At 45.7% G+C, this 13,785-nt stretch overlaps 2 protein-coding genes across 2 annotated transcripts; one reads left to right on the top strand and one right to left on the bottom strand.

Moving 5' to 3' along the window:
• LOC131263383 (endothelin-converting enzyme homolog) lies at positions 1–4,838 on the top strand. Its single transcript, XM_058265574.1, has 5 exons — positions 1–12; positions 2,222–2,492; positions 2,609–3,126; positions 3,197–3,615; positions 3,683–4,838. The coding sequence occupies exons 1-5, from the start codon at positions 1–3 to the stop codon at positions 4,836–4,838; spliced, it is 2,376 nt and encodes a 791-aa protein (XP_058121557.1).
• A 1,871-nt stretch (positions 4,839–6,709) lies between these two features.
• Positions 6,710–9,213, bottom strand: LOC131264102 (transmembrane protease serine 9-like). The gene is made up of 5 exons (XM_058266391.1): positions 8,526–9,213; positions 7,821–8,135; positions 7,499–7,702; positions 7,132–7,300; positions 6,710–7,034 (listed from the first exon to the last, which is right to left on the bottom strand). Exons 1-5 carry the CDS (start codon positions 9,211–9,213, stop codon positions 6,710–6,712), a joined length of 1,701 nt encoding a protein of 566 aa, XP_058122374.1.
• Positions 9,214–13,785: the final 4,572 nt, after the last annotated feature.

Genomic DNA, 13,785 nt, shown 5'->3' with positions numbered 1-13,785 from the left:
ATGTCAGTACAGGTAAGTAACGTAGGAGCATCGAAGGAAAAATCCACCTTGCGCAGAAAAACCACAAAGGAACAATTTCTAACATACGATAAAACTCCCCTTAACCTTCACCCCAATAAGGGTGCAAGACTGCGTTTAGGGAAAGTGTTAAAACTATCCCCTGCACGTAAACATCTCTTTGTTATGCATTCCAGACCTTGCCTTGCATACGCACATAAGGAGATTATTGCAATGCATGTATACGCTCGTGTTGATAAGATAAACGGTGCATGATGCGTCAATACGACTATCCGCTTATCGGTATCATTCACTGGGGCAATAGCACACAAGTAGGATTGGGTAGAGCTATCGGTGCGCGGGTCTGTACAACTTTGTTAACTAGTTTAATGCCTGCACTTTCCATCTGGTTTTGGCCGGTAGTGTTGGCGCTTCCGCATTTTATCGACGTCATTCGTCCGTTTTAGCATCTTAATAGGATTATGACAGCTTTATGAGGCAATGTGGCATTTTCAATATCTGAGCGAAACTTTGACTCATTGTTATTTAGTTTTGAATTGGCTAGCATAACGTTTTGAGTTAGCTCTTACAACATAATCCTACTCGAAGCTTTTTGTACAAGATCTATTTCCTGCCTGAAGTAAATATTCTATCCAACTTTTGGATTGAAACCCGAAAAACATTATTTTGCGTCGCTAGAAGTGATAAAGCACAGGTACTGGTTTAAAGTAAAATACTCAGTAATGCTAACACACTTTTCTTTCTTAAGCATTTATCATTCTTAGCTAATGTCTCACACAAAATACCAACCTTATTGGTTGGTTCAAGTTATAACCAAATGATTCATCTACTGTACTTTCCAACGATGTTGTTTCCATTTTACTGGCATCGATTCCAGCAACGAAAAGCACATAAGCGACTTTTAACTATACGTCACGTGTAGCCAAATGAGCTACCTGGTTTGGAATCGTTTTATGACATTCAATGTTGTTTCCGCACGTTCGTAACACTGAACTATATTGCCGCATTTTAGAGGCAGCAGCGGCGGCTTGTTTAATCATCATCGGTTTACATAACCAACCAATGAGTTGGACCATGTCCAGACAGGGTTTCTGTAAACTCCGTCCCATTTCATTCCAACACGTCACCGACGGATGGATGATGAGTGAGGAAATGAAGATGATCAGTAGCACGCTTTACGGCTATCGCCAGTAGCTTCATCGTTCACTGCCATAATTCTCATCATACTCATAGATTTCATAGAAGTCGTAGTTGCCCGCTTTTGGAAGCGTTTGTGACCGCTGATTGGTAGTTAACGAGAACGGCCTGGAGGACGTTACGATTCTCATCGGCATATGCGAAATTGCTTCCGAGTCGTCGAAGGCCCGTCCGACATTATCATGGCCCCCCGATACAGCACTCTGCTTTTGCCTAATCGTTCCCAATTCGAGGTGGAGTTGGTTCTCGGTATTGAAGATAACGCGAATCGTTATCGCGACCGCACATCTGCACATTTGCCATCTACCGAGTACAAACAGCTCGCTAGGTGGTCGTGGCGGTGGCTTATGAATGGGCGCCAACGCCAACAAACTCCAACCCCTTGTTGTGACCCGCTGCGCCGCACTTACGCCGACAAATTGGAGCGCGCGCGCACATACACAATGCGATGTTGTACGCGGAAAGCGTCGTAAGCAGGAGAGCGCTGGTTAGTCGCCCTTTTCGTACACTGGCAACGTGCAGTGCGTCATCAGCTACGATCCCCAATTGTTTACAAGATGCCTGGCCCTATCTCTCTCCCTCGGGGCGGGAGATCACGCTGGCAAGATGATCACGCTCGCGGTTTAGTTCCGTGCGATTTGCGAACGTGACTAGAGGTGCTTCCGTTGGCGGTCTTGCGAGTGTTCGAGCGAGGGTTAATTTAATTCGTTGCGTGAAGTCTACGGTCTAGTAGAGCAGTGCACGAATCGAGTGAGAATTGAAATGTACAACAGCCGTGCTTGGCCGCGTTTGAGTGTTGTCTAGACTTGCTTTGGGTTTTCAGGGGAGATTGCGTTGTTTGGTTTGTTGAGGAAGTTAACTTGCGTTGCACGAAATCGAACGCACGGAAAAGGACGGCTTCCAAGTAGGTGTGCTGATGTTGGGATGGCACGCTCTACCTGCTTGCCTCGATCAGCTGTACACAATCTGACGTATGCTGTTGTTGTTTGGATGCGCTCGTTCACAGATGACCAGATACAAACAGGCGCAGTTTGCCGATGAGGACAACAGCAGCATCGGATCGATACAGATCAACGAGACGACACGCAGCCCTACGATGCACATCCGGTACCATGCGGCCCGCGGAACGTCGCTTTGGAATGCCCGGAGCAAGCTGGAGAAGGTGCTGATCCTGCTGTTGGCGTTCGCGATCGTGCTGATCGTGGTGCTGAGCAGCTTGCTGGCGAACGACACGACGCGCATTCTTCACGTACGCCCTCACGTGGGGTCGGATAAAGGTAGGCAGCAGAAGCAGAACCTATTTTTAGCTCAATGGCCGATGATCAACGGTCGCGTGCGAGGAGCGGACCATCGCTCGCTGGGAATTTACCCTTGCTTGTTTCTTTGCCCGCAGACCCCTTCGGTGTGGAGGAGCAGACGCCCTGCCTGAACCAGCACTGCATCTTTGCGGCCAGCGAAATTCTGCACTCAATCGACTGGAGCGTCGATCCATGCGATGACTTCTACGCATTCTCGTGCAACCAGTGGATCAAGAATAACCCCATTCCGGATGGGAAATCGATGTGGGGCTTGTTCGGGAAGCTCGAGCAGCAGAACCAGCTGGTGCTGAAGAACGCACTGGAGCGTCCGCTGGCCGAGTTCAAGTCGAAGGCGGAGAAGAAAGCGAAGCTCTACTACCAGTCGTGCTTGGACGAGGATGAGACCATGGAGAAGCTCGGAGCGGAACCGTTGCAGAATCTGCTGCGGCAGATTGGCGGTTGGAATGTGACGGCTAATGCTAGTGGATTCGACGTCAGCCGGTGGTCGCTTCAGAAGACGTTGCAGACGCTTCAGATCAAGTACAATATGGGTGGACTGTTTGGTTGGGCCGTCGGTGAGGATGATCGGAATTCCAGTAAGCATATCATACAGGTGAGGATGGTGCTAACGAAGAAACCACTATGGACGAGATCCTATTGATGCTTGTTTGTCTTTTTCACAGATCGATCAAGGAGGACTCACGCTTCCATCGAGAGATCACTATCTGAACAAAACCGCCAACGCAAAGATACTGACGGCTTATCTGGAGTACATGACCAAGGTGTCGGTGTTGTTGGGAGCGGATGCAACCGATGCCCGGCGGCAGATGGTGCAAGTTATCGAGTTCGAGACACTCCTGGCGAATATAACCACACCGCAGGATATGCGCCGAGACGAGGAAACGCTGTACCACCCGATGTCGCTGACCGAGCTGCAGGAGAAGGCACCGTTCATCAACTGGCAGGAGCACTTCGAGGAGGCGTTCCGGTTGGTGCGACGAAAGATAACCGAGAAGGAACGGGTGGTGGTGTACGCTCCCGAATACCTGGAGAAGCTGAACGTGTTGATGAAGGAGTACACGGCTACGGATGAAAAGAAGACGTAAGTGTGGAGTTGTCGAGTATGAACCAATCGATTAATACACTGTACTGTTTGATATTCTTTGTAGCATTTTAAATAACTATCTGGTGTGGCAGACGGTACGAACACTCACCGCTTGCCTTTCGAAGGCTTTCCGGGACGCGTACAAGGGCCTCCGGAAGGCGATGATGGGCTCGGATGGGGGCGAGGAGCTCTGGCGCTATTGCGTGTCGGACACGAGTAACGTACTGGGATTTGCCGTTGGAGCGATGTTCGTGCGGGACGTATTTCACGGTGACTCGAAACCACAGGCCGAGGACATGATCAACCAGGTGCGGGATGCGTTCAAGGATAACTTCAAGAACCTCGCTTGGATGGACTCGGAAACGAGACGGTTGGCGGTGGAGAAAGCGGACGCGATTAGCGATATGATAGGTTTCCCTGACTACATATTGTACGCGGAAGAGTTGGACCGAAAGTATCACGAGCTAAAGATCGAACCGACGAAGTACTTCGAAAACAACATCAACTATAATGTGTATAGTCTGAAGAAGAACCTGGAGAAGCTGGATCAACCGGTCAACAAGACAAAGTGGGGCATGACACCGCCGACGGTGAACGCGTACTACACGCCGACGAAGAACCAAATCGTGTTCCCGGCCGGCATCCTACAGAATCCGTTCTTTGATATTAAAAACTCGAAGAGCCTTAACTACGGAGCGATGGGTGTGGTGATGGGGCACGAGTTGACGCACGCTTTCGATGACCAGGGCCGGGAGTACGACAAGTACGGTAATCTGCATCAGTGGTGGAACAATCACACGATCGAGCTGTTTAAGAACCAGACGGAGTGCTTCAATCAGCAGTACAGCGCATACCGGATCAACGGGAAGCCCATTAACGGGAAGCAGACGATGGGCGAAAACATTGCCGACAACGGTGGTCTCAAGGCGGCTTTCCATGCGTACGTCAACAACGAGCGCACGAGCTACACCGACACCGACACCCTGCCTCTACCGGGGGTCAATATGACCCACCGGCAGCTGTTCTTCGTTTCGTTCGCCCAGGTATGGTGCTCGTCCGTCACCGATGAAACAACCACGCTGCAGATCGAAAAGGACGCACACTCCCCGCCAAAGTACCGTGTCATAGGTCCACTGTCGAACTTGCGCGAGTTCTCCGAAACGTTCAGCTGTCCGCTCGGTTCGAGAATGAACCCGTTCGAGAAGTGCGAAGTGTGGTAGGCCCCCATTGGGGAACCCTTGATTTGCTTTGCGTGAAGGGCATTGTACTACTTATTGCCAAACATGTGGCGATACAAATGAGCCCCTTTGCCATCTTTCTTTACGGTTCGGGGACTATGGGGTCGCTTGGGAAACAACATTCCCTCGGCTATTCCCGATATAGAACTTTGTGGTTTTTGTATGTTCATGATGTTGCTTGTTCGGGAACAAAACATGCGCTCTAATGTGCCAAAATATCTTTCGAACGGGCGCGAAACGGAAGTGGGCTTAGATATCAGTGCCATCTTGGACGGGTCATGCTGATTATATCAATTAAAAAAATAGCACATCTAGGCTAGTTGGAACCAACATTTCCCAATCGGTGTCGGTTTGCTGGGCAAACATGGTTGCCCCAAACTTATTGCAAAGCCGCTGGAGGTGGTAAATAGAATATCTATTTTTATTGACATTCTACGAAAGAAATCCAATGGGAAAATGCGAAACACGTGCGTGGTATGTGTTGCTAGACATTTTACGGTATTAGTTCGTTCCGCATGTCTCCTACTACTATGAAACACAAGATTTATTGATATAGAAAACAACTACTTAATGCGCATAAGGTTATTAATTGTGATTGTATCTTAACTGAGCAAAACCAAAATGTAGCAGATAAACCAAATATGAGGAGGGGGGATGCACAAGCTGGTGCAAGATATGTTCAGTGCCGTGTCAGCGCCAGACTCAACGCAACCTATCTTTCGCTCGAGAAAGGAAGACTTGATGGTAGTGGATTGTGGATGTTAGTGGGTAAGAATTCAACGTTACTGACGAATTACGATGATGTGAATTCTGATGATATAGATGAAAGTATAAACATTTTGTACGTTTAAGGGCAAACATGGACACGCACATACACTCTTACACAACCTAAACACAAATAAACAGAGAAATGAAGTACTACTTATCCTAGAATGTACAACTGTTCCATAAAGTGTGTTTTTGTTTGTCTGATATTATGGAAATTAAAATTGCATCGAGGTAAGTATAATTTTCATTAAACAACGAAGCACCGTACGGTAAAAATTTGAGAGAAGATGTTTCATTTCATAGAAAAGAGATGCAACAAACAATTATAATATATAGTTTGAAAAACAAAAAATGTAAAACTTTTTACATTGATCAAAAATCGCACTGGGGTGTTGCAAACACCTATCTACCTTGTTTGACTTTTGCTCTTACTAGTTCATGTTAATCTATTGCATTCCGCTCTACGAGTTGCACAATTGTGCCTCATAATGTTCAATAAAGCGTGACATAAAGCGGCATGAAAAACTGTGTTTTAACAAGAATAGAAGTTTATTTACCTAGATGGACATGTTATACTATGGGGTTACATATAAACGAACAACGAAAACACGATTATTTTTGTTCACTATTTATTCTCCCAACTGTTCCCCATGGGTATGTTGATTTTTTTTAATCTGGCAGTTGACAGGACAAACATATTTTCATGGATTTTATTGATATCTCACCATATATCCATAAAATAAACCATACAATTTTTGTCTAGTAATAATTTGTGTTTTGGAGTGAACCATTATTATGTTTTGTTGTAAAATGATTTGCTAGTTGATTAAATGTAAATTTTCTCTAGTTTATTTCAAGTAAGAAGTGGATGCAGTATACTTAATTATTTTACTTAATTAGTGTGTAGACAAGAATCCAAAGTGTGAAGATGAGGATGAATTTCTATCTTCGTAGGATTCTGAACAAATAATATCTGTGTTTTCGGATGTTTGCTAATTTGAATGAACTCCCAAAATCGATATCTTCCACAACACAGCTGTTCATGGAAATGATTTACTTCATGGAGTTCCAGAGTGACCGTCCCGTTATAAACTCCCCCACACGAGCTCCTCGATCCAACGAAGAAAGGGAGCCACCCTGATGAAGCGCAGTTTAGTACAAGTTCTCTGCAGGACAATGCCTACCAATCGATAGGGACCCTCGCCACCGTCCGCGCCCCGCTCCTGTACCATCACCATGGGCGCCAGCAGTTCGTCGTAGCATGGGCTGTCCGGCCGCACACGGTGATGCCCCCGGTCCAAGGCCTCAATCCCGGCGACAGAACCGTTCACGGCCGAGTAGAGAAAGATTTGGCCCAGAGCACCGTCGTCGGCACCGGCCCAAAGGCACACAAACTGACAGGTGGACAGGCTTGGAGGAAGAAATATCGTTTCAATTTTGCAGCCGGACAATGGGAAAACAAATCAATTCCGGCCGATTTGCCGAAGGTCCTCGGCGAACTACTTACGGTACCGGGCGTTCCAGCTCGATTAGTGCGAGATTGCTCTGGTCCGGCGTTTCGCGGTCGCCAGCTGCCGGCGGGTTGTTGACAAAATCCGGGTGTTGATGGAATGTCCGTATGCCGCAGTCCGTCGCGCGACCGGCCGCCTCCAGGATAATGAATTGTTTCGCCGGTGCTGCAAAGTTTTCACACGAGGACATTGAGTTCAGTTTATTTCCGAACGCCCATTGCCTCCATTTCCTTATTTTTCCAACGGAACCCGAGGCGGGGGTTCCGAAAGTGATTTATTTGGAGCTGGTCGATTTATTATGTTGCGGTTGCGAGGGAGATGCATCTACAACCTTTCCTTCCTGGAAGGATCTGCTCCACTTACCTGCGCCTTTGTTCGACGGAACGGAGCAGCTGGCCGGTGTCAGGAGAAACCGGTCACTTATCAGCACGGCAAAGCAATCAATCACCAGCCGGGGGTATCCTTGAGGAAGCTCGTCGAAGTGGCTGCGATCAGGCCTCACGACGTACGCCAGATATGAGAGGTCCTGCGAGAGGTCGTCACATTCCTTCCGATACCGACGGCACCCTAGCGAGGGGGAGAGGGGTGGATAAGTTTCAATTATTGTGCCACCAATCGTGCCAAATGGACCAACCAAGATGAAGGGAATCTTTTTAGTCCATCAAATTCGATTGATCTTGCTCACTTTGTTCGCTGACCCTTTCCATTCTTTCATCCACTCTCGAATCTTGAGTGAATGGACGTTCTCGTTCCGGGACCAATGTGGCATCGGTGTCGGTGGACAGTGTTACTCCTTCACGCTGGGTCACGTGCTCAATCCAATGGCGGTACTTTGGGATGCTGACGAATCCGGCCAAACTTTTGGTGTCGCAGCGAAAGGACTGCCCATCGGCGGTGTCCTCCTGCAGGCCCGTGAACGATACGATTCCGAACGCCGTCCAGCTGCCGTTGATGATGGCCACAAACGCACCTCCACTGTCACCGTTACAGACGTTCGTGCCTGGTCAAAAGTTTCCTTTATTTAGAGAACATTTTACAGTGAACTAAACAGGCGTCTTGAACCGAAGTTGTTGAGTAAAATGAGGGATTCTATAACAGTGATTCTTAAAAATACGATTTGTTTTGCTCATACTAGATTTTGCAACATTTTTTGGTTCAGTTTAGCCCGTTCAAAGTCATTGCTATATATTGTATCAGGATGGTTTAAAGGCGTTGGTTCTCGTGACCGGCTTTAAAATATGTTCTTAGTTAGACACTAAATATTCCTTGCCTTAATTTTTTAAACTACTCATGAGTAGAAGACACTCGATTTGTTCGGAAAATGTGTATGAGCATAGTCAAGATTGTTAAACAGTATGCCTACAAACACTACACAATATACTAAACTTACCATTTTGCCAACCAGCACAGAACATTCCATCGTACAGCACGTGAGCAAAAAGGTCCGGATCGCTTTGCAAGCAGGGTAGGAAATCGATGATCGGCATTGCACTGGCTCGAAGTGTTCTTGCAAGTAAGTGGTCCTCAGTACGGCCCCAGCCTGCCACGATTCCACGCCGCGGCAAGCTAGTTTCTCCATCCGGTAGGCAGATCGGTTGCACGAACTCACCGAACTCGACAACCGTACGGAGTGTCAGAAGAGCCACGTCATGTCGAGGAGATCCAAGTGAGTAGTTCCCATGCCGGACGATCCGCTGAACCTGATGTTCTTGAGAGTAACGCGCCAGCACGAGCAGGTCGTGCAGTCCAGCCCGAATCGTCAACTCACTAGCGGCCAGCTGAAAGCCACTGGCATCCGTTACGCAATGGGCGGCCGTTAACAAGGTCCGGTCACCCACGATAAAGCACCCACAGACGTAGGAGGCACTAGCTTGGGCTCGTTCCAGTCGGTAGAGCGCAGCATGCCACGGAAATTGTCCTGGCCAGCTGGGCTGACCGCGAACGATCGTCCCAGGGACCGCCACGAGTCGGGTTCCACAGCGAGGAGGTGGTTCCACGAGGTCGACGGTATATTGACACAGCAGAAGGCCAAGCGATAGCAGAGCGATATGTAGGAGAGATTCACTGGAACTTCTCATGATGGCACTGATCGACTTACTGATCGATCGAAGGTCGCGATGCACGAGTGGAGGAGGATGATGTGAATTATGACAACGCACGAACGCACTTTATTTGTGGGAGAATCGAGCATTTAATGGAGTAGGTGTTAAATTATTATCTTTATGTTTTAATTGAATTTAAAGTCACAAGATGCGTTGAGGAGCAGACCTTTTGAAATTAAGTTAATGTTAGAATTTTATTACCAATGAACGTTGGAACGTTTGATTAGAATTTTATCACCCGAACTGAACGTTTTAGTTCCAATTACAAATTTTATAGATTCCTTGAACTGGTCAGTCGATTGGTGGAAACACTTGTGGCATTATGCGGATGTTATTCGACACAATTAAAATGTCTACTGAACACATAATGATTTTGCTAACTTTATTGAAAGTATTTTATTGCTTTAAAGTTTACATTGGAAGATTGAGTTATTTTTCGAATAGTTGAGTTTAGTTGTTCAATTAGCGTGTAAGATATTGCTTGTTATAATTTAAGTAAGAGATTTAGTTATTTTTCTCACCATTCTAATCTCGTATTGTATCTTATGCAAAAACATGCATTGCATCAGTGATCGTTCGGGCTTAGGGAATTTTTCGTTTCTACCTTAACCTATTGGAAACAGAAAAGTTTTTACTTTGATGATAATACTGTTTACTTTCTGTTTAATAATTATTCGCAATACTCAGTTCGCTTCCATCCTCTGAACTAAACGGATGCGTATTTAATTGCTTCATCAAACAAAGTGTTGTAGGGATTGAGCCGAGATAAGATAGAAATTAAATAATTGATCGAAACAAACAAATGAATGAGTGAAATTATTCGCAAGCTAGATGGCAATGATAATTTGGAACTATAGCCTACTTGAACGGAGATAGATCTGCGTTTGGATCAAAGGAAAAAAGTATATATATTGAAACGAGAACAAACGAAGAGCAGTCTTGTAAGAGAAGTTAAATTGAGCGGATGAGATTAAGAAAGAAAGGAAGCAAGAATAATATTGTCGAACTTGGAGTTTAAAATAAAAATTTATAAATGTTTCGTGGAGATCACGACAAGTGTCAACCGGCCTGGGTCAACGCTCGGGTGTATTTAGTCCACCGAGCAATAGCAGTAGTGTTGTGCAGTGTCGAAGTGTTGTGTAGCCTGGAAGTCTGTTGTGTCGCTCGAATTAGTAGCTGTCCGGTGCCCAGCGCCTGTTTGTAGAAGCTTCTGCGTGCCATTCTTGGGTAAGTCTAAAAGTATCGTTTCATAGCTTCTGCTAAGTTCATAACATTTCATAACCTTTTGGGAACCGACCCACGAGTGCTAAGTGCCCGGATTATTTTACAAATTGTTTTGTTTTTGAAATTGCGTGGCTTAATGTTTGACGAAATTTGTTCATCTTTGCTCGTTGTCTCATGTTATCAGTATAAGTAGTAAATGTTATACGTCGTCGGACTACCAGGCTAAATATCAGGCACTGAATAGCCGAGCAAGACAGACAAGAAAGCTGAAGAAACATTAATACGGCTTTGCTGTTCAAACCAAATTTAATAATAACATTAGCAATACTCCACACTTAAACACCGTCCGCAGATGAAAGCTTTGGTTTACTGCATCGGAAGCTTAAACCAAGAACAGATGAAAGGATCGAAAAACCACTTTACCGGAACCAATCATATCCATTGTCGATCCTTGACACTGGGGGGAAATTCTGGCACACTGGTGGGGGATTTTTAAACCATCCCTCCAGGCTGTTCCCCTTCGCCTAGCTACCTTTCCACCGGGGAAATGGAAACCGATTTGTTTACCATCCCATTCGGGGCCCGTCAGTCTACGCCGGCATTCAGTTTCCTTTGGAGCGTCGTGCCACGGTTCGGTAGTTTTCTCACGTTTTTCTGATAAAGCACCACCTGATGGCCATGGTAAGAGGGGGTGGAAAAGGTGATGGTTGGAGGATGGTTTTCACTGGGAAGGAATTGCTGGAGGCCGTGATTGCCGACGCAAGCAAGCACCGGAGCTCGTTTGCGCTTGAGAAATGGGACGTGCAACAATTTGTTGTTCCTGTATGTGGCTGTGCGTGTGTGTTTGGGAAAGCAATGTGGAATGTTGTTCCTGACGTGTGGAACTCACTCGTCCCTGTTCGTACCCTTCCGCCAGCTCACAGATTTTTGTAATGCATTCCTGCAGATGCCGTTTGGCATTTGAGACGAAGCGAAGGCGTCCATATATTTGGCTTTTGGGGTTGGAAACCCGGTTCCTCGTTTGGCAAATAGCAAACCGATGAAGACCGAAGAAAAGTGGGTTGGAAACGGGTGGAATTTCATTCGGCAAGACTGAACGTGGAAGCTATCAGTGAAGATTTCCTCTTCATTAGACCAACGAACGTAACGAATATGTTACGGTTTCGGTGGACTTGTTTCCCGAAACACCTGACCTACCCTTGGACAAGTCCGAGTAAGATGGAAAAAAGGTTTGGAAAGAGAAAGGGGGAGGGAGAGATTCGAAGGGATTATCTATCAATTTCAAATTTAACTAACGAACGGGCTGCAATCAATAGTTGCTTTCGATTCGATTTATTTTTCCTCTGTCGTTATCTCTTCGACGTGGCTGTCTGCTTTTCCGCCGAGGAAAACCTGCTGTGGGATGTTTCGCTCCGTGGGTATTTTTAGCTGGCCAGTATGTTTGAAAGGCTGGTCACGGTTTGCGTCCCGGTGGTAATGTTGTAGAGCAAGTAAAGAAGATACTGCTTGAAATGTAACCGATTTGTTTCATGGATGATCAAGGGTTTGATCTGTATGGTTTAGATTCTACTGTACTTTCTTTTACCTACTTATCAAACCAAAATTTGAACCTAAATAGTGTTTCTGTAAAGATTTTGATTGTTTTTGTAGATTAAATTGTTATGAAAATCTCTGTTGATTACGATAGCACAAATTAATAAATATAAATTTATTTAAAGTATATTTAATTCAATTAAAATCAGAAATAAAAATAAATAGGTAAACAATGAAAGGAATGATAATATAAATGACAATTGCTATTACTTTTTGTTTTTTTCCATCACCTCAAATATTTTAACGTAATCAATAAAAGGAAAACTGTTCAATTTTCGCAGTCTAACTGATCCCTGTTGTCATTTTTCGTCGGTTGGCGGTTTCAATTAGCAACAAAGTTTCATTTACGCCATACAACAGCATGTTTTTATTATGTGCAACGACCAGATTTTTTTTCATAAAGAGGATTGGCAGAAGCAGTCGATCATTGCCACATAAAATAATTTAAATATTAAACTACCTAAGCCTAAATGTGGCGTATCGCGCGAAGCGAAAAACAAACCCGAAGGCCAAGGTTGTCCGTCATGGTGGCAGTAATAAATTGAAGCACTAAACATGTCCAGCCCAGGGCAAACGCGTCGGACCTACCGCAGCGCGGTTGACAATAATTTCGAAAAATCGCCCCAAGTGCAGTTTTAATGTCTCTCGTAATACTCTTGACAAGGAGAAAATAATGTGCCCGTGTTACGATGGTGATCTGGGTGATGGGCCGGTTTTTCGTTTTTTTTTGTCCACACCATTTCCCGAGCACCATCAACGATTGGGGACCAAACGGCTGTGAGACGAGAGGATGTTCGGTGATGGTGTAAATTTTATCGAAAAAGCATTCCGATACGCGCAGAAACGCATTGTCCGAGCGATCGTCCGCCGGCACCGTTGTTGGCGTCGCGTAAGAGATTTTGTATTATTATTTCCCATTAGCATTCAAATTGACCCCGGCACGCCGAGGCGCAACCGATGATGGATTACGTGGCCCGCGGAAGCTGCTGCATCTTCTCGCGATAGAATGCTTGCGTCGTAGAAGCGCGTCGAGTGAAATCCTTCAGGTGCCAGGAGTTCACCCGAGAATGGAGATGGACTGAGATGCCGAAGAAAAAACCAACGTTCCAACAGAGTGACGGAGCGAAACGCGAGGCGTTCGTGCGAAAGGATTGCGCGGAACATAAATTATAGCGCCTGTTTCGCGATGCACTTTTTCCGGACCGATGCCTTCGGGGCCGTTTCGGGTGGACGGGATGGTCCGCGGAAATTCATCATCCGATCGATTACACGCCGACAATGAGCGATCGATAGGGGAGAGGATCTTCTGACGCGAAAAGGGAGATGAAGAAAGTGGCGAGAAGTCGAGGATGCCTCTGTCAGTCTCTTAATGGACTTCGGAAGAACAATACTGCACTATGGGAATCGGAAGTTAAACTATAAGTCAAGTTAATAATTTATATTTATAATGATGTTTATTTTATGTTTGTTTTATGTTTGAAATATTAATAATTCTTTCCACCTTACAATAAGAGTGCAAATTTTCCGCTGTATTACTTTTTTCATGATGTTACTGGTTAACTTAACATTTGAAACCGCAAACAGTCCATAGCTTGTTGTATTTTTTCACTTCTCAATTCGGAACACACACAGTGCGTTGGCGAAGAGCGCTGATCGGACGCACTCGATTGTTGGCTGCGGAAAGTTTTGTTTACTGTTTTTTATCATGTTAATTTCCATGCTTGGCATGCT

This window comes from Anopheles coustani, chromosome 2 (genome assembly GCF_943734705.1).
Source record: "Anopheles coustani chromosome 2, idAnoCousDA_361_x.2, whole genome shotgun sequence".
NCBI lineage: Eukaryota > Metazoa > Arthropoda > Insecta > Diptera > Culicidae > Anopheles > Anopheles coustani.
The sequence above is the reverse complement of the archived record's forward strand: the minus strand, read 5'-3'. Positions and strand labels throughout refer to the sequence as shown.

Coding starts and splice junctions, on each gene's coding strand:
- LOC131264102 (XM_058266391.1), bottom strand. CDS start 9,213: ATGAGAAGTTCCAGTGAATCTCTCCTACATATCGCTCTGCTATCGCTT. Junction 8,136..8,525: donor CTGTGCTGGTTGGCAAAATG/GTAAGTTTAGTA, acceptor ACTTTTGACCAG/GCACGAACGTCTGTAACGGT. Junction 7,301..7,498: donor TCCGTCGAACAAAGGCGCAG/GTAAGTGGAGCA, acceptor AAAACTTTGCAG/CACCGGCGAAACAATTCATT.
- LOC131263383 (XM_058265574.1), top strand. Junction 3,127..3,196: donor CCAGTAAGCATATCATACAG/GTGAGGATGGTG, acceptor TCTTTTTCACAG/ATCGATCAAGGAGGACTCAC. Junction 3,616..3,682: donor GCTACGGATGAAAAGAAGAC/GTAAGTGTGGAG, acceptor TATTCTTTGTAG/CATTTTAAATAACTATCTGG.